This window comes from Drosophila simulans, unplaced genomic scaffold (genome assembly GCF_016746395.2).
Source record: "Drosophila simulans strain w501 unplaced genomic scaffold, Prin_Dsim_3.1 Segkk5_quiver_pilon, whole genome shotgun sequence".
Classification (NCBI taxonomy): domain Eukaryota; kingdom Metazoa; phylum Arthropoda; class Insecta; order Diptera; family Drosophilidae; genus Drosophila; species Drosophila simulans.
The window spans coordinates 479,559-500,963 of record NW_025416856.1 but is presented as its reverse complement, the minus strand read 5'-3'; the positions used below and the strand labels follow the sequence as shown (position 1 = coordinate 500,963).

The window sequence follows — 21,405 nt, the reverse complement described above, 5'->3', positions numbered from 1 at the left end:
GTTTGCTGGAGTGAGATCATCATCGTTTCAATGCCAGTTGATATATGCTGCGTTTGTTCGTTCAAGGTAGTTATTTTCTGTTCTTCCCGAGTAGAAGTCGTTAGCGGATTCACGGATTTAATTCCGAATTTTAAGGCACTAGCGAAGGAAACGCTAGGACTGGTACGATGTGTAGGGGGGTGCAGTGTAGGACGGGCCCGATTGTGGCGGGGTGTGAGCGATGTGGGTGGTCTGAGCGCGTATTGATTCTCCGCGTTTGTTAAGGCGGTTCCTTAGTTCCTTGTATACTACACAGCCACGCCAGTTCGCTGTGTGACTTTCACCGCAGTTGCTGCACATTTTAACAGAGATGTCTTCCTTGTTCTTATGGCAGTTCGCTGTGCTATGAGCTTCACTACAGACTACGCAAATGGATTTCAGCGTACAGTACGCCTTAGTGTGGCCATATTCTTGGCAGTTAGTGCACTGCACCGGGCGATTGCGCTTGTGTGGCTCTTCCACTGTGATACGCCGATGCAGTAGGAGCTGTAACTTGTAGATTGGATGAACTTCATTTTTTTTCAGTGTCTGGCGCTCTGGCTCCAACTCGATTTTGAACATTGGTTGTGGTTCCTTATTTTTGTTTAATATGTTCATGACCATTTTTGCACTAAAGTTCTTTTCCTTGAGCGCTTCTACGATTTCAGTGGTCGAAACAGTTGCCTCAATCCCTTTGAGAACAACCTGTAGGCCCCTTGCGCTTTTTAGTTGGTATGTATAAAAGTTTTTTCCTGCTTCATCCAAGAATTTGGTTAGTAGACGATGGCTATCTTCGGTTTCAGTTTGAACCTTTGTTTCATTTATGTTCCCTTTTCTTAAGGGTATTACGTAAAATGAGTTTTCTCCTATAAGTGTGGCTATTTTGTTCACTAATGCACTTGAGCTTTTTTCGCGAATGTATATTGGAGGAGGCTTGACCTTCTTAGGTGACTTTGCCGGTTGTATACTTTCATCAGTAGAATTTGCCAGCAGCTCAAATCTGTTGGTGTTTTCTGGCCTTATGTTAGTGAGCATATTAGCATTGTCGCGTGTAATATTTGATTTGTTTTCTGTTTGTTGACTTTTGTAATTTTGAGGGCTAAGTTTTCTTTTTATCGTTATGTAGCGATCCATTCCAGTCTGTATGGTGGACCCGGCGTTCTTGTTTACGTTTTGGCTTGCGGATAGCGCAGCAGAACCGTTAAATTGTGTTTTTGTTTTGATCGCTGGCTCAGTAGGAGCAAATGCTTGCGTCGACGAAATTGAGCGAGCTGACGATACCGTTCCAGTTGTTGTTGTGATTGCAGTTGCAGTGGTTGTTGTTGTCACAGTACTAGTCACCGTAGGTAAGCGTAAAGAAATTTCGCAAGTGTTTGAAAATTGGGGGTTTTGTGACAGTAGTGAGGGAGAGCAAGAACGCGCTCTTTCTTGAGTTGTTGGCAATGGTAAACTTGTCGGGTTATGGGTAATTGACCGCTCGCTGTCTGCAGAAGTCGCGGAGACGTAAGAGAAGTACGGGTTGTTTCGTTGCAATGAGAGCCGGCGATCGTCTTGCTCGCGTTGTCGCTGAACGCGAGTGTCGTTCTGGCTCATAGTGTAAAACTACTTGCTTATACTATTTCAAACACAGAATATGTATTCGAGCGATGGTGCATCGCACAGAGCGTCTCTTTCGCTTTCGATTTATTTGTTTGTATTATATTAATAACCATTCACTTCACTAAAAACAACCGATTTTATACGGAGCTCGATGACGCGAAGTGCGTTTAAACGTAAACGTTTTGTTAGATCATGCAGCCGCCAAAACTGTGCAGTATTCTGCGAGTGAAGAACTATTGTTACTCGATTGTGCCCAGTCGCCTAGACCCGGACGAACATTGCGAGCCCAGTTCTTCCATTACCGCCGCCCCGGAACATAACCGGCTGCAGGAGAGGATCTCGAGTGGAACCAGTGCTGCCATGGACAACCAGGGGCGCGATGAAGAACTCACACCAAAAAGCACCCAACCACTAAAGAGGGTAAATGCTGAGCCGCAAGGGCAAACTAATTGATGGAGGAAAATTTCAAATGTAAACCTTTAATAAATTGAACTAAAATCAAATAAAACCAATTTAAGGGAATATAATTACACATTAAGTGCTAGCCAGATTTGTCTTTGAGCTAAATCCATTTGCGACTATAAAGAACACAGTAACGAGCGAATCAACTTCCTGTAGGTAATAATTCCTGCGAGTAATCCCCAATTAGTTTCGCAGATCCTTTGACAGGTAAACTAAGCCCACAAACGACTGCAGGATGGCCGCTTGGCCTGATGGCCGGTGCGGTCCGCAAAGTCCACTCCTTCCATCTGATCGACGTGCGGCGAAGGCAATCCCTGAATCCCAGGCGACGTGTGTGTCAGCTGCATTGGGGGCCCACTGCCTCCTCTCGACCGGTTGCCAGCAGCTAAACGGGCTAATTGAAATGCAACTCGAAGGCAGAGTGCCCGATGTCCGATGTCCTAGACTCCACCCCGCGACCCCTCTGAGGTGTGCACATTCAAGGCGGACTTCAAAATATAAATGGTAATCGATAGCCGATTACTTAGGGAGCCCTGGTTGAAAATCGTGGTAACGCTTTTTTCAATACTGAAAATTGGTGATATAAAAATATCCTTTCTAATAAAGTAAAAGTATTTAGTAGGCATTGACTTTGATTTCGCATTACTTATCATGTGCTCTTTTAGATATTTTTAGTTTTTCTCTAGATCTTAACGATATACAGTCCAATTCTACAAATTTTCCAAGTAAATTTCAAATAGAAATTTTTTATTTTTTTTTATTATTACTATAACGATGCCACACTGCGGACCGCGCCCTTCTTCTTTTAATCGGCCATTGCCGTGCGTGCCGCCTCCTGCCACACGAACTTCACCTCATCGACCATGGCTCCCCACATCTCACTGCCCTTCACAAACACTTCCTGGGGACTGATCCCGGGATGCATCGCTCTTATGTACTTGCGCCCGGCGGAATTTATCCACATTATCCCAAGAAACCAGTGAATGCCAGACGGCAATAGAAAACCGTATGTCCGGGTTTTTTGTAAACAACACAGGCACAGTTACAGTCAAAAAAATGGGTACGGGTATCATCCGCAGCAGCCGTGATATCGCGCGAGGGGGTGACGCGGGGCCAGGCACGCGGGCCAGCATACGACGCGGGGCTGCTGCAGGCGCGGGACGAGGAGGCACTCGCAGACGCAAGCGGGCCTCAGTTGGAAACGCAGGCAGGCCTCCAGGGGCGCGCGGGGCCAGGGGCAGCCGCCCCGGAGCATGAAGGGGCATACATGTGTTGGTGGAGCTGGAAGCAAGAGAGGATTCGTTAATATGGCGATACGCAAGAAAACTTACCTTTCATTGAGCTGCTACACCGAAGCACGTGAGAAAAGAATTGGGATGGGAGCGCCCCGATAGCGACAATCGGTCGATAGTATGATCAATAGGATGCTCATATGCGGCCACACTGGAGTTAGCGATATACACGAGGTGGCAACGCCGGAATATCAATAGTGTCAACGACGCGTACCGATATCGATAACAAGAGTTCGGCGATGTGGCCAGGCGGAAAAATGGATGAGCGGTGAATGGAAGGCGGGAAAATTTGAATGTCGAACGGATGGAGCAGAATAGACAGCAGCACCGGATGGAAGGAACAAGGAAGCTGCCGGGGCGGAGGACCGCCGGGATCATCAGTTTTTAAAAACTTCCGTAGGAAGGGGGAGATGTGAGGAGTCTTAAAACTCCCCACAAATCTCGTGTAGGGGAGCGGCCTAGCAACAGACGCGATGAAGGGCAAAGCGGAAAGACCGTGAACTAACGGTACCGCTTTGGACCTTAGACTCCAGCGAGTCAAGGGCAGACAGGTCAAACGGTAACGGTGCGTGCACAAAGAGGACGCACCGTGAACTAACTGTACCGCTTTGGACCTTGGACTCCAGCGAGTCAAGGGCAGACAAGTCAAACGGTAACGGTGCGTGAGCAAAGAGGACGCACCGTGAATCAACGGCACAATACGTGGACCTTGTACCCGAGCGGGCCGTGCGCAAAAAGGGAAATAACAGGATCCCTGCGGCCTATAAAGGGTAGGCGAGAGCACGAATGCGAGACAGTTAGTGAGACAGCGAAATCGCGTACGGAAGAAGGCCGAGCGTCGGAGTGTTAACGGAAGGATCTCGGAAGTGTGAACGCGAGGTCAAGCTAGAAGGAAAGGAGCAGTGCAAGCATCGGGCGGCAAGAAGCCCGAAGGACTCAGAAGGTCGAATCACCACAAGCAAGTGGAGATCCTGGGAGTGGAGGAGAAGGATCTGACGTGTCGTAAGGACCAGCAAAGGTGGTCCCAGGACGAGCGTTGCCTCGCCCAAGGACGATACACCGTGCACCATAACATCCTGAATCCGTTCCGGACGGCAGAAGGACCTTCAGAAGGGAAGGCAAGAACCTGACGTGTCCGTAAGGGTCAGCGGAGTCAGTGGTCGGTACAGGTGGTCCCAGGACGAGCATTGCCTCGCCCCAGGACGATACACCCTACCCCATAACATCCTAGTCCCGGCAATCACACAAATCATAAATTTGGTGGGACGAACGCACAAACTCTCTGAGCTAGCCGCTGCAATCCGTAGCGAGCGAAATAAGAAAATCAGTTCGTTACAATACATAGAAGACTTAGAGATGGGCATGCAACTCTTACGCTTAGGACTTTTCAACCCAAAACTACTTGCTTACGACAAATTAAATAACGTTAACAGCCAAAACATATTACTGATTAAAACATCAACTTGGATGAATTTCAAAGACAACGAACTACTAATCATATCACGCATACCCATTAACCAAACACTGATCAACACAATTAAAATTATCCCTTATCCTGATCAAAACGGATACCAGTTGGATTACTCAGACCATGAGTCTTACTTTGAAAATAAAAATATAATCTTTAATCAAAAAAATGAAGAAATAAATAATGATTGCATCATAAACATAATTAAGCGTAAAAATCCAATTTGCAATTTTATTCAAATCCCCACAAAAGAAATGATTAAATATGTTGAGCCAAATATAATTTTAACATGGAATTTAACCGAAACTAGCATAGTAGAAAACTGTCAAAAATTGAACAACAATGTCAAGATAAAGGGTTGCACATAAGCATAAGCAAGAAGCGCTCTCGCGCAGATCAAGTAAACAACCCACTAACCCAGTACATCTAAGATTTTCTCACACCAACTGTTTCAGTCTTAAGCTGATATTCAATTAATAAAAACGCAAAGCGGATTCATTCTGAGTTTTTATTTATTTCGGCGTTGATCTTAGTTCAAATACGGATCATTTATTCGACTCAAAACAAAAACTATTTTACTATATATATATGCAAACCACCAAAACAAATACATATGCACATACAAAGACTCTAAATACGAATAATGTTATATGAACGGTGAAGTGTATGGTTTCTAAGGCTGGATACAAAACCACAAAATCACATATAAATTGCACACATTAATAAGAAGAAAAGAAAAGAACAAAAATAATAATAAACAAAAGGAAAATTTTTTTTTAAACATGCACCCATAATCTCACTCTTTCAACACGAATAAAGTATTGAAATTATACATACATACACTAATACCACTATATTACAGAAATTAACGCACAAGAAAACACACACTATCCAACAACAAACATATATTTAAGAGTCATTAAGTACATTGTAAACTGTATATATTTTTTTTCTTAAATGTCAAAGAAATTAACACAAACTATAAAACAAAACAACTCGTTCCGTGTTGTTCCGTCACGATCAGTTTCTAAAACAAACACCCTCCCCGTAATTAGAAAAATTATCCCCTTATCGCCCCCTTATCAACCTATAAATATGGATTCGGGCAACGCCTCCGTGGGTAATTCCGTCCCCCGTAACACCTACTGTCAGTGGCTTTAGCAGTATTGCTACGGCACTTAGTGCCACCGATATTTTAGCCTTCGTCAAGGAACTTCCGACTTTCGACGGTACTCCAGGCCAACTCGACAAATATATAACTAGCGCCGAGGAAATAATCATGCTCATTAGGGTTACCGACCAAACACCGTACGGACTTCTGACACTCAGGGCAATTAGGAATAAAATAGTTGGATGAGCAGACGAAGCTCTAAACCTAGCCAACAACGCTCGTGAACCGAAAATTCTAAGATGCTTTACAGAAGCTTTCCGTTTGTTTCAGTATTCGAATGGTGTGCGGTCATCTAAGGTTCTTGAAGGACACCTGTTCCTTATATAGGTGGCAGTGTGCACGGCTTCAGCCCATAAAAATTCATCCAAACCAGCATGTATTAAAAGACTTTTGGCCATTTCCACAATTGTGCGGTTTGCACGTTCAGCAATTCCGTTTTGCTGAGGGGTATACGGGACACTTAACTGTCTCTTTATCCCGCATTGGCTTAAATAATCGTTAAATTGTTTGTTGATATATTCAGTGCCATTATCACTGCGTAACGATTTAATTCTTTTTCCGGTTTGCCGTTCAACTAATTCTTTGAATATTTTGAACTTTTCGAATGCTTCATTTTTTGCTTTCAAAAAATACACGTGAATTTTTCTTGTGAAGTCGTCTATGAACGTAATAAAATACCTATTACCTACCAACGATTTTACGTTCATTGGGCCACATGCATCGGTATGTATCAATTCGAGAACGCATTTTGTAACTGTTTCTGCCTTCTTTGGGAAAGGCAATGCACATAGCTTTGCTTTGTTACACGTATCACAATTTATATTTCTGCCCGTTATTTTACTGTCTATTCCGACTACCAAATCGTTAAGTTTCTTTAAACTTTTAAAATTCAGATGACCGTATCGTTCGTGCCATTTAATTTCATTCTTGTTTACAGAATTTACCGCGTTTATTTGATTACTGTCAACTTTGAACAAGTTTAAATTATTTTCAATTGACGCGCGCAACATTATTTGTCCTTGTTTGTTTTTTACTTGTGCCTCATTTTTTCCAAAAATAATGCTGTGTTCAAACTCAGCCGCTTTACTTACTGACAAAAAATTCATATTGAGTGCTGGCACATACAAAACATTTTGCAATTTCAAGTTTATGCCGTTTACTTTCATGCTCACCGTACCAATACCGGGTGACTCTACATATTTTTCAGCTGCTAATTTTACTGAAGCAGTTTCTTCTTTAAGTTCATTGTTGCAGGCGATTGGAACGCGTCCCACTGGCTCTGGGGTGCGGGAAGGAGCAACCAAAGAGGCATTGCATTAGCGAATCTCGTCCTAAATTCGGAGGTGGACTCGCTAGCAACAGGAGGACCAACAAGATACCCGTACGGCAGTAGAGGCTCACCAGGGTACATCGATTTTGCACTGACAATGGGTGTGCTGGGCATCCACGCTAACATAAGTGCGGTTGTTGAGCTTAGCTCCGACCACCTGCCTCTGGTAATTACGCTGGATGCGGGGGCAATATCCTACCCTAAGATGGAGCGGCTTATCACTAGGCGTACTAACCTGGAGGTATTCCAATCGCAACTGGAGTCCACACTGCCCCTCAACACTGCCTTAAACTCTGGACAGGACGTTGATGATGCTATCGAACTGCTCACCAACAATATCAAGTCAGCAGCTAGACTGGCAACTCGCAGAATATCTCGGCAGCCCGCGGCAGATCGAATCCCAATACCCAGGGAGATCCTGCTGCTTATAGCTGAGAAGAGACGCTTACGCACTAGGTGGATGAGGTCCCGGCACCCGTTGGACAAAACGGAATGGAATCGAGCGCTGAGCAGGCTCCGATGCGCGTTGGTGCTGCACAAAGCTGCATGGTTCGACGAAAGGCTTGCCAACACTGGAGTCGAAAGCGAAGCGACGCATTCGCTGTGGAAGGCCACGCGCGCAATCAAAAGGCGTTGCACGAGGAAGGCGCCTCTTGTAGATAGCAACGGGACATGGTGTCGGACCGACTTGGGACAAGCGGAGGTATTCGCTGCGCACCTCGCCGAGCGATTCCAACCATTCAAGCTTGCCAGCCTGCAACAGGTTGAAGAAACTCAGGACCAGCTGAACCAAGCGCTTCAAATGGGTATGCCAATCACGCCGTTTGAACCCTGCGAGGTAGCCGAAGTCATTGTGCGCCAGAGTAACAACAAAGCACCTGGACATGACGTCATCTGCAACGCCACATTGAAGGCCCTGCCCAGACAAGCGATCCTCTACATAACGTTGGTTTTCAACGCTATTGTGAGGTTGCAATACTTCCCTTATCAGTGGAAGCTCGGGATAATCTCCATGATCCACAAACCTGGCAAGCCGGAAAGGGAGCCCGCCTCCTACCGGCCGATCAGTCTCCTCCCTTCAATTTCGAAGGTGTTTGAGAGACTGATTGCTGTCCGGATTGTAAGGATTATGGAAGCCCAGGGGATTACCCCTGAGCACCAGTTCGGTTTCCGTGCTGGCCACTGTACTGTCGAGCAGCTCCATCGAGTCGTCGAGCAAATTCTGACTGCCTACGACAGTAAGGAATATTGTAACAGCCTCTTCTTGGACATTCGAGAAGCGTTTGATCGAGTGTGGCACATTGGACTCCAACTGAAAATCAAGCAGACGCTGCCTGCTCCATATTTTGGGTTGCTAAAATCGTACCTGGAAGGAAGGAGGTTCGCTGTGCGCTTTCATTCAGCAATTTCCACCGAGCACAACGTGGCAGCTGGTGTTCCACAAGGTAGTGTCCTCGGCCCCCTGCTCTACTGTCTGTATAGCCACGACATGCCGCAGCCAGATGTAAGCCTTTACGAGAAATCTATGCTGGCCACATTTGCCGAAGACGTGTGCGTCACCTACAGGTCCCGATGCGAGCACGACGCAGCCGATGGTATCCAGGACTTTGCATACCGGTTCTCGGAATGGGCAAGACGTTGGAACATTGGCATCAATAGCAGTAAGTCCAACAACGTCTGCTTTACTTTAAAGCGGAGAACGCCACCGCCCGTCTACATCGAGGAAGCCCCCGTACCACAGCCGAACGCAGCAAAGTACCTTGGAGTGCTTCTGGATCGCAGACTCACATTTTCCAAGCATGTGACCGACATCAGAACGCGCCTACGTGCTAAGGTGGCGAAGCACTACTGGCTACTTTCTTCGCGCAGTAAATTGTCGCTATCCAACAAGCTGACAATTTACAAACAGATCTTAGCACCAAACTGGAAGTATGGGTGCCAAATCTGGGGCTTAGCATGCGACAGCCACATCAAAAGGATCCAGGCTATTCAAAATAAGGTAGCAAGACTCATCACCGGCTGCGAGTGGTTTGTTCGTAACACCACCCTGCACAGAGACCTGAAACTCGCAACGGTATTTGACGAAATAAACCAGCACTCGAGCAGATACCATGACAGGCTGGAGCGCCACAGAAATCGGCTGGCCAGCGTTCTAAACAGATCTCGCCCACCAAGGAGGCTCAATAGAAGGCAACCGAGGGATCTAATTACCCGATCTCCTTTGACAAGGGTCCGCAGAAGCTGACGCTTATCTTAAATTCTAAATCCTATTTGTTATATGTGATTGTTATGTAATTGTAGTTAAATTACTGTAAATTTGAAAAAGCTAACTATAGTTAGCCGGCGAGCCCAAATGGGTTGAATTAATAGATAAGAAGGGCACAAAGGGGCTTCTAGACTTCCCCGTATGCCTTAATAAATAAATTAAAATGAAAAAAAAAAAGTTTCTTCTTTGAACGAAATGAACATACCCTTTACACAACACATGTGCGAAGTTGCGCCACTGTCAAGACACCATGTATTTTTGTCTTCCTTGCTGGGTCCGCAATCGGTATGCATTAAACAGTTGTTTGTCTCGTCGTCTTTGGCGACTTCGTTATTTTGCTTATTTCGGCAGTCATGGGCTCGGTGCCCATACTTTTTGCAAATGTAACAATTCCCTTCAAACGAATTTTTGTTTTTGTCTTTTCTAACGAATTTCTTTTTGTTTTTGGAATTAACATTGGAATTGGTGTCGCGGTTCTCACTTTGTGTTTTGCTGTTATAACTGTTCACTTTGGAATGTGTATACACAGCTTGGGACTGATCACGCTCATCAGCTACTTCTTCTAGAAGCTTGATTTTCAATTGTTCTAATGATGGCAAGCTATCACGGGTTTTGATTGCCACTACAAAATTTTCATAATTTTCTGGTAAGCCCGTGAGCAACATAATCACTTGTAACTCTTCGTTAATCTTTATGTCCAACTCCGACAATTTTCCAATTATTTCCACGAAAGAGTTAACATACACATCTACTTTATCATTGCTTTGCATTTTAAAGTTCACGAGTTTTTGATAAAGGTAACACTTTCTTTCTGGGCTCGATGGCATGTGCACTTCTTTGAGTTTTTGCCACGCCTCGTAGGCCGTTACACACAATTTTATGTGTATCAACTGTGATGGTTTCACGTGCAAGATCAAACATGATAATGCCTTTTCATTTACAACGTCCCACTTTAAGGCTTCTGCCGGTGTCACTGGCCTTACTTTGTTGCCACTAGTAACATCTCATAAGTCTGTGGTGACTAGCACGCTACGCATAGACATACCCAAACATCGAAATTGTCCTCACTTAACTTTTCGATCTGCAGGGATATACTCATTTTGCCTTAATTAGTTTTTTTTTTTTTTTTATTAATTAGACAAAGATAGACGCGAGTTCTTTTCTCTTAACTTTGTTTTATTTTTGATTACTTCACTTTAATCACTTCACGAATACTTTGTAAACGAATCAATACATTTCATTACGCGTAGGGCCTGGGCCCATAACCAAATGTTTGCATAAGAGTGCCGCCGCGGTAAAATGAATGAGACAATAAGATGTGATTAGGGTGAATGCTTTACTAGAACTGAACTGTGTACATAACTTCGTATACATGCTTCACTACTTTGAGTGGCAAATGAGAGCAAGAGAAGCTTGCTCTCTGAGAGAGTAATAAAGTTGCCAGACAGATGATATGCAATCTTACATTTCCAACATATTTCAATGGCCTCATAGGAATGGACCTATTATCACACCTAGAAGCAAAAATAGACCTAGTAAATTTACGACTAGTAACTTCGCGTTAGGAATCGTACTATCTCAAGGCTCCTTACAAAACGATAGACCTGAATGTTTTGCCAGCAGGACCCCCTCCGACACCGAAGTCAACTATTCAACCATAGAAAAAGATATGTTGGCAATAATATGGGCAGTAAAATATTTCAGACCATATATTTATGGAGTAAAATTTACTATTGTTACAGATCACAAACCACTAATATGTCTTATGAATTTCAAAGAACCCAACTCGAAAATAATTCGTTGGAGACTCCAACTCATGGAATACGATTTCGAAATAATTCACAAGAAAGGTTCACAAAATGTAATTGCAGACGCCTTAAGTAGAGCGGACCCAAATTTAAACCACAACCAAACACTGACTGTTAAGCCTTGCCCCACATCCGAAAAACCTATTAACGAATTTAACACGCAACCCATACTAGAAATAGATACAAATACGTCTTGCCAAACTACAACACCATTCAAACAAAAGCTTAGGAAAAAATATTCACAGCCTTCCTTCGAATTCGATAATATTGCTAAAATCTTGAAAGGAACCCTAGAACCTAACAGGATTTGCGCATTCTTGGCGGGCGATAATAATTCCACATTAATCGAAAAAGCATTCTTAACGTATTTTGCACACAAAAAACACTTAAAAATTATCAGATGCAAATCACTTCTCCACGAAATCGTAGGAAACCCCGAACAAAACAAATTCATTTATGAATATCACACTAATAGCAATCACAGAGGCATAGACGAAACATTCCTTCACATCAAACGAGAAACCTACTTCCCCAATATGAAAAACAAAATCTTTGATTTCATTAGGAATTGCGAAACCTGTCTAAAGCTCAAATACGACAGACAACCACAAAATATCAAAATATCGTATTTGAAACCCCAGAAAAATACAAAAACACACTACAGACCACGAAGAAATAATGTCAGAAACTGTAATAACATATAAAACCGCAATCCACTCCACCACTAAACACACCCCTTTTGAACTTTTTAATGGTAGGACCCATTTATTTTAGAAAACAATATTACCCAATAATGAGCATGACTATTTATGTAAACTAAATGCGTTCCAAGACAAACTATACTCCGAAATAAAAGAAAAATTGTCCACAAACGCCCAACAAAGGACAGAAAAGCTAAACACAAGCAGAGTAGAACCAACATCAGGACAACCTAACAGCACAATTTTTAGAAAAGAAAACAGGAGTTTCCTTTCCTTACGCAGAACAGCAAAAGACAAAGGAAAAACTCTAGTAACGACAAGAAATCAAAAAATCCACAAATCAAAAATTAGGAAAATATCCAAACCTCCAAATGACTTAAGCCTTTTCACCTGCATTTCAGATCTTGCCATGGGGCATACCAATCTATCTTCATCCACAACTTCAATAGCACCAACCTCTTAGCAAAAGTGCCGCTAAACTATAAAAAAATCAGCCACATAATCGATCTGTCCGAATACACCAACTGTATTGAAAAATTATACCACACCATCGATACCCTAAGACACGATGAAACACTCACCGACTCTATGTCAATACTAAATGCTAAACTTGCCCAAACTCAAAGTAAAATAGACGCACTAACACCCTTTTCACGCCACAAAAGGGGTCTTATTAACGGGTTAGGTAGTTTAGTCAAAGTCGTCACTGGCAACATGGACGCCAATGATGCAAAAAAAATATAGAAACAGAAATTAACCACTTAAAAAGCCAGTCCACCACCATCTCAGATAACTTTGAAATACAGAACGCGTTCAATGATGAAGTGCAACTACGGTTCAAAAACTTAACAAGACACATTAACAATGAACACAATTTGATTAAAAACTTCTTCGAAAACACTCAAAATAATCCCAAAACTACACAATAAAATCCGAGCAACACATTTTTAACCTGTTAAAAATGAACACACTCAATCACCAAGACAAAATAATTTTCAGTATCAAAATACCTATTTTTCTAAATTTTAACTACGAAATGGCAAGATTAATTCCACTTCCAATAAATTCCACACAATTTGTAATAGCACTTAAGTACTAAATATATAATAAAAAAAGTAATAGTATGTTTTCAACTATGTATAAATGCCCTGTAATAGAAGAACAATTCGTCTGTGAAATCGATTCTATCAATAATCTTAAATATAATACTTGCCTGGGACACCTTATCCAGAATAAGACCAGCTACTGCGACATAAAGGAAACGGGACTCACGACCGATGTGTTCGAGCCGGAAAAAGGCTTCATATTTGTATTTAACGGGAACAACCTCTCAATCATCTCCTCCAACCAGACCATAACTAATATCAATGGATCAGCTATAATAAAGTATAACAATTGCACATTACAAATCAATGAAATAAACTACGACAACACAGCGGTATCAACAGAAGAGCACCCCGACTTCTTCCTACCACCAATACGGAAATTAATGAAAAATGCCACTATCAACTCATACTTTCTGCTGTGTCAGATACCTTATTTCTAAGAACTTTAACATTGTAACACACACATACATATTCACTGTTAGCTTACTTAAGACCAAGAATAAAGACGACGAGCAGTCGATGTTGAGCAGCAAGCACTTGTGGACGTATCTACTATTTAATCTCACAATTCTCTGGAGACAGCCGTGGCTACTTTCTGAACAACGCGACCATGAATGCAGTGGACAGCACTGGACACAGACAGATAATCGCGGGAACCTTCGTCGACGATTACGTCCCACTAACTGGCACCCGTTACGTAAACCACCGAGGCATTCTGAAGAAGAAACCTGCTGTATCCGCGTCAGCCGTGGTCAACGTCACCCTTTTCAGAGAACATCTGAGCCTCCCATTTCTACATGACCTAACCATGAAGAATCTCCGACATATCGGGGATCTTAGAACAGGGTTATCTTCACGATCATATGGCGGCTTGGCACTCATCGCCCTATTCTTACTCCTCCTGGGCACCTGGAAATTGTACCAGTGCAGAATGGGAAGGAAGAAACCCGAGGACGCGTTTCAAACTAGTAGGGGAGGAATTAACACGCGCAAGCTTAAGTTTGCTGACAACGCTGCTACGCCGCATGCCGTCGCGACAGAGTTGCAGCCGAAACCAGAAACCCGCACGCGCAAGCTGCCTGACCGCCCGTTGCAGACGCTGACGCAACATTCAGCCGACTTTCCAGCGGCTGCGGCGGCTTCGTGGTCCGGCGGAGCTTGCCCTAAGTTTCAGTTTTAATTTGTTCTCCAATTGTCACGTACAATGAATAAAAACAAATAAAGACACTTTAATAAAATAACCAGTCTTATTCTAATTTACATAAGCCGATCGCGGAGCGTGGGAATGCTGAGCATGCACTTTGCAGCTCAAGTGGTCAAGCTACACATAACATATGCATGCCTCCTGCATACATATGTATATGTTAACTAAAGTCAACGTCGGCAAAGTAAGCGTAATGCTCGACGTCGCTGCATAGCCGGCAAACACAGCATATTTGCGAGGCCGCTATGAACACAAATCCGCCACGATATGTGTTGCGGTTTCACTGGTAGCTTTAGTCTTTATTCTGCATTCAACAGCGGCAGCCTTTCGCTCCGCAAATAAAATTATAACGAAATAATCGCTCCGTCTTTCATTGGGACCTTAAACGGCAACTATAGTTAATCTATTACACTTGTTTAGCTATTGAGCTTTTTCAATAGCTGTTGCGAATATTAAAAAGCCGAAGAAAGTTTGTTTATTTTACGACACTGTTTATTTTGCGAATTGTTTACGGCAGCTAGGGCCGACAAAGAGCTATATAGAATGCACAAGTTTAGTCTTTTCCGAAACACGAAGAAGTGGCAATTGGCGGGACAGACAGCCGAAATGCAGCGCCCAAGCTTAACGTAGCAACAACACCAATAACTAATTAATCGGCACCCAACTCGTTGTGACTACCCACACAAAAGTGATACATATTTGTAAAACTTCAACTAGTTACAAGTGGTGATCTTAGTTAACACGGGCACCAGTGACAGTGCAAGAACGAATACCTCACAAGTAAACACATTTACAATAAGCATATTGGCAGAGGCGCACGAAAGTGCAAAAATAAAAAAATAATTAAACACCGATGCCGCGGGAGCTCTTCGGGCAGCGGCGTGTCGCCAGACGAACGTGCTAGTTAGCTGGACGGCGGAGACTGCAGCGCGGCAAGCGGAACCAGTTCAGCATCAACAACAATTAACACACTCAACATTAAAAATGTAATTACTCAAACTGTGTTTTATGTCAGCTATAATTTCAATATAACTAAATATAATTGATCGGGGTATAAGGGGTGAATCTCCTTCGAACCGAGAAGTTAAGCCGACTAATCAAGCCGGGACTCTCAACATCCCCACGAATAAGCTTGCAAATAAAGACTGTTCCAAGCATAGTTCTACGGTTAGCTAGGGACGGTAAATTAATTAAAAGTAGTCTACTGGAATAAGGAGGTAATATACGGATTGCATCCCAATTTAGGCGCCGAAAGGCAAAAAGTAGGAAGTTTTTTTGGACGGATTCAATGCGGTCCGAGTGGAGTGCGTATTGTGGACTCCAAACAGGTGATCCGTACTCGAGAATCGGACGGACTAAAGAAATAAATAAGGTTTTAGTCAAGTAAGGATCATCAAATTCCTTAGACCACCTTTTTATAAAACCAAGCACACCCCTGGACAATAGACGAAATATGGTCAGAAAATTTTAGTTTTGGGTCCAGAAGAACACCAAGAGTGTGTAAGTCCACTTAGAGTGTAAGTCGTGCGTATTGGGTTGGCACGGCAAAAGGTCATAACTTTACACTTGGAGTCATTTAAGTCTAATATGTTATCACGGCACCATATTTGAAATCGGTCTAGATCGGATTGTAAGTCCAAAAGGCAAGAAGTGTCCTTGTACTGGAGGCATAATTTAACATCGTCTGCGTACATAAGTACACGCGAATGTTTTATTATTAAGGGGAGGTCGTTAATGAATAAGGTAAAAAGAAGCGGACCAAGATGGCTCCCTTGTGGGACACCGGATGTGACTCGGAGAATAGAAGATAACGAATTTTTAAAGAGGACTTGTTGTGTCCTGCCATTCAGATAGCTTGAAATCCAATTTAGAAGATCAGCAGGAAAACCTATAAGATCAAGTTTTCTTATTAGAAGGTAATGATTAACAGAGTCAAATGCTTTACTAAAGTCAGTGTAGATGACATCTGTTTGAAGATTATTTTTGAAACCCTGTATTACGAAAGAAGTTAGCTCCAAGAGGTTAGTTGTTGTAGATCTGCGTTTCATAAAACCGTGTTGACACGGTGATATGATTGATCTACAAAGGTGCTGCAAATGAGGAGTGATAACATTTTCGAAAAGTTTTGGGATAGCCGACAATTTAGAGATTCCTCTGTAATTGCTTGCATCCAGTTTGCTACCTTTTTTGTGAAGAGGAATCACAAAGGACTCCTTCCATATATGAGGGAATTGTGAAGATTCCAAAGTTAGGTAAACAGTTTCAGTAGAGGCTTGCACAAGGCTTCCGCACAGAATCTGAGCACACAGCCAGGGATTCCATCGGGACCTGGCGAATAGACCGGTTTAACACGCTGAAGATCGTTAAGCAGTGAGCTTTCGTTTATAGTGGGGCAAAATATTAGATTCGACTTAGATACCGCGTAAGAGTATGGCTGTTCGGAATGAGGTAAAGTTGAATATGTTGTTTGAAAAAACTTGGCGAATAGATCGGCTATTGCCTGATCCGATGTAACCGTAGTGTTTTCAAAACATAGCGAGGAAGGGTAAGAACTTGTTTTTCGCTTAGTGCTAACGAAATTATAAAACTGTTTCGGATCCTGTGCAAACTGGAACTTACAACGGTTTAAATATTTTTTGTAGCACTGAGCATTAAGCACGCTTAAATATTTACAAAGGATGGACTGAGAACCGGTATTTTTAAATTTCATATAGAGTCTGGACTTTACATTTCTTAGGTGTGTCAACTCTTTATTAAACCAAGGAGGTTTAGAAATTGACGGATAGTACATCGGAACACAAGAGTCAAAAAATGATTTAATTGCGGTATAAAACATATTAATCGCATCCGCCATTATGTTGCAGGAGTAAAGATCGGACCAATTAAAGCCAGCTATAAAATTATTTAGCCTAGAACTACCAATTGGTCCCTGTCAGAAAGTTTATTCACGATGGACTGGATAGCGGACAGATGATTCTGATATTCTGGGAATTCAGAAGATGGCGAAATATAGGAGCACGTAATATAAACTGATCTGTCGGAAAAAGACAGCTTTACACATAAGAATTCCGAGTTACGGGAATCGTCCAAAAGTAGCTCCTCCGACGCGAGGGTAGATCTAACCGCAATTAAGACTCCACCTCCCCGTCTGGAGGGACGGTCAATCCTATATATAGTGTACATACCTGGGAAGACTTCGGAGTTAAGTATCTCCTTTAACCAAGTCTCTGTGAACACTATAATATGGGATGCAAATGAAAGACTATCACAAAACAGTTTAATTAATTTGCTACGCAAGCCTCTAACATTTTGATAGGAGATAGTAAGTTTTGTAGTTAGTTTTTTGAAGAGGAAGAAGATGAAGAGGCGGATGGTGCAGTGGTCTGGCCACGTGAGGGAAGTTTAATTCCCACGGTCCCATTTTTCGTATTTTTTGTCTTAGTTTCGAACTCTTTCACCACCTACTATCCGGCCAAAAATCACCCGAAAATATGGTCGAAAAAAAGCTTATTAGGGATAGTTATCTTGAAAGATGATATGTCCCTAGTGTAAGAAAACTTAACTTTTTCCACTTTTATACAATAAAGCAATACATCAGATGATGTTTGATCAGGGGAAAGCCGAGAAACGAAAATTTGTTTCTTCAGTGGAACCAACGCGAGGGGTTTTGGCCCTGCAGATTGTATTTCTGAAGTGCCAACTTGTACCGGTAGTCCGAACTCAATGTTATCAATAAATGATGAATGTTTTTGCATATGTACTTATTTTCCATCGTCATTTAATAAATAAATATGAAGCAAGCTTGTATACTACTAAACGTGCGTCTAACCAAGCAGTGTATATTCTAGATCAGTCCGTCCGTCTTTCTACTTCGTATATAAGTCGTAACGGACCGGATCGGACCACTATATAATAAGGCTTCCGTAAGAATAATTGGAAAAAATGGAGCAACAAATTTACCTCGTTCTTTTTGATCATAGTGTGCTTTAATTCGGTACGTACCAGTCTTATGGCAATATTTAATTTATGTTGCAAACTGATCAAAACCGAACGACCTTATCAAAGCTGTCATTAGTTTAGTTGGCAAATAATTAATCAATATTAAATAGAATTCATAGTTTGTAGTATCACTAAATCATGAATCCCGACAACATTACGCACTAAAACTACTAAACAAAACGTTGGAAACCAAAGTAAAATTCAGCTCCTCCATGTTTCGTCCTCGGAAGATGTACTATAACGCAACGGCCCAGGCATCCTGAGATTTCCCCGGCGAAACTTAACCAGGCTTGTGGGGGATACCAAGTTGGGGAAAGTGGGAACAGAGTTTCAGTTTATTTGTCAGTTGAAATTCGTCCGCTGAATGATTGCTATTTAGTCTGCTACTTGCGACTAATTTGAGTTCGCTGAGAGCTGCAGACAGATTTCATTATTAATGCACTTGTGTCTGTGTGCTGGAAAATGGTGAAAATCGTGAGTGGCTGCCGACAATTAACTTTGTTTTTCGTTTACATTTTCACGCTATTTTTTGGGCCAACTTCCGCCGCTCACTTTAGTGCTTTTATGTTTTTATTTATTTTCAAGTTTCAGTTAAAGTGGAAGTCAGGGGAATGAGGAGGCAGAGGGTGGTATTTCCCCCTTTTCTCGGCGTTTAGTTTGCTTTTTGTTAGTTGTTTGCTCCCGGTGCTCCTCGGTCCATGTCCTTTTTATATCCTGCCGCTGGTCTTCACACCTTGCTGCACTTCTTTATCAGCGCGCCCGCTTTCAGCGAAAAGTTTGCAATCGAAGAAACGAAGTTAGCACCAGGTGAAAAAGCCCCATTGGGGCACCAACGGCTGGCAAGGAAACTCTGACAGCTCTAATTGAGTTATTTGTGTAGCTTGGCCTGCAGCAAGTAAGCAGGAATTAACTTGCCACGCCCACTCGCCAGCGTTATTAATTCGTATACTATATAATTGAGTATTTTCATGATTTAAAGGAGCCCAAAATGGTCTGCACATTTTTCAACTAACCACTACATCGATTTGGCTTGCTTTCATTGTAGGTGGAAATATAAAATAAGAGCCCTAAAAATATATTAAAAATCTCTATTATCATCCTGATGCATTTCGTTTAAGCGGGACCTAAATTTTTGTTTACCTCTTTTTATAGAGAAGTTGACAAGATATTATGAGGCATTAATAATTGTGCTACAGTTTAAAAACAATTAATTCGAATTACTGAATTTTCGTTTGCTTTGAACACATTTATTGTTTACCAAAAACTATCTTACTGCAAATATACGACCAACAAATTAGGGCCACATAATCCAGGTAACAAGACTTGCATGCCACCGAAAAAAACCTGCTTTAACCTGATTAGACAATTAAAAGTTATAATAATTGAGGGGTGGTCGGAGGCCGGAGGCCGGAGATCGGAGCAACGACGCGCTATTTCCGCTTCCGGTGCAGCATTCAACACTCGCATCGAGCCGCATTGAGTGATGAAGTTTCAGAGGTTTTTGCATCTTTTCCCACTTTTTGCACCCTGTTGTGTCGGGCGAAGTGATAAAATGTTTTATGTGCTCGAGTGTCTGATAACAATGTCTGATATGTCTGATAACGCCATCAGGACGAAAACGACCGAAGGGGGTGTCGGTTGGCATGTAAACAAATTGTTGTTGACGGCATTTAGCCCTTTGTTGGGCTCAGCTCCAGTTGGCCAGTTCGTTTGTTTAGGCCACGCTGCTCGACCCCATCGGTTGATGAATTGTAATCAGCCTTAAATTGGCAGCTAGGCCAAGGACAGATGGCCAAAAGGGGCTCTCGTATTAATCATCGAAGTTTGAATTACCCGAATCTGATTTGATAAGTTCGCAAAATATGTATGTTTAAGCAGCCAACGCAACAGTTTGGGCCTTAAATCGATTTTTATATGATTAAAACTAGTAAACGAACAAAGTTCTCATTAATGTCATTCATGATATCTATATAAATTTGTAAAAAGCTGTAAGTAATTGTATAAGATAAATTTTTCGTTAGATTAAGCTGCTTAGATGGTAGTATTACGCTTTTCCTATAAATATATATTTCCATCTAAAGATAAAGATATTTAAAGATTACTTTCTGTATTAACGAGAATCGAGAAATTAAAATGGACTTAAATATTCATAGAACGCCGCTGGGTTCCCAATTTAATCTCACCAAAAAATGTGGCATGTCTAATGTCTGTACATAATTAAAACGGAAGATCAAAGTAATAATTTCATCTTAATTTATTAGCATGTTTATTAGGGTCGCAATTAAATTAGTTTAATTATTCAATTTTTTTCGCCACTCCGAATTCAATAAGCGCATAATTAAATAATTATGAAAATGACAGGGCGTGAATTACACAGGAGACTGGTGATTTACATTTGGAACCGTAAGGATGAGTTATCAGTGGATTGTAATATTGCGGACCTAATATGCGTTTGACCATCTACGGCTAGGGATTTTTAAGACAAAAATCCGAAAAAACAATAAAAGCTTGCACACGCGCATTTTTTAATTCGGTTTCGTATCGCTTCTTGTCCGCTTTTCGAAACGTGAAAATGGGAAAACGAGAAAATGCACACAAATGAACGTGCGGGAAAGGGCGGGGAAACACACACCGAACGCTTTTAATTATGTTGATATTTCGCTGATTTAATTTTTACCTGTGTTTTTTAAATTTGCGTCCCAGACCAAATGGAATTTAATTTAATCTTTTCGCCAAAAAACACCACTTTTTTTTTGTTTAAACTGGCCGCTAAAGGCAACCGCCGAATGGCAAACGAGGGGAAAGGCAAGGCAAATTATAAAAGCGCTTTGGCCAACGAATTTTTCCAGCTCTCTCGGAAAAATACTTCAAAAGCGTCTATTCAAATGCCAAACGCTGATAACGAGGACGGCAAGGGTTTTTTTTGGTGCACGTTTTGGTTAATGTTTCACCATTTTGGTTTAATTACTTTTTGGCTCTTA

General features: G+C 42.0%; 1 protein-coding gene across 1 annotated transcript; it reads left to right on the top strand.

The window, feature by feature from the left end:
- The first annotated feature begins 468 nt into the window (after positions 1 to 468).
- Positions 469 to 2,142, top strand: LOC120285618. Its single transcript, XM_044923837.1, has one exon. It carries the CDS (start codon positions 1,810 to 1,812, stop codon positions 2,068 to 2,070), a length of 261 nt encoding a protein of 86 aa, XP_044779772.1. The 5' UTR covers positions 469 to 1,809; the 3' UTR covers positions 2,071 to 2,142.
- The last annotated feature ends 19,263 nt before the right edge of the window (positions 2,143 to 21,405 follow it).

Coding starts and splice junctions, on each gene's coding strand:
- LOC120285618 (XM_044923837.1), top strand. CDS start 1,810: ATGCAGCCGCCAAAACTGTGCAGTATTCTGCGAGTGAAGAACTATTGT.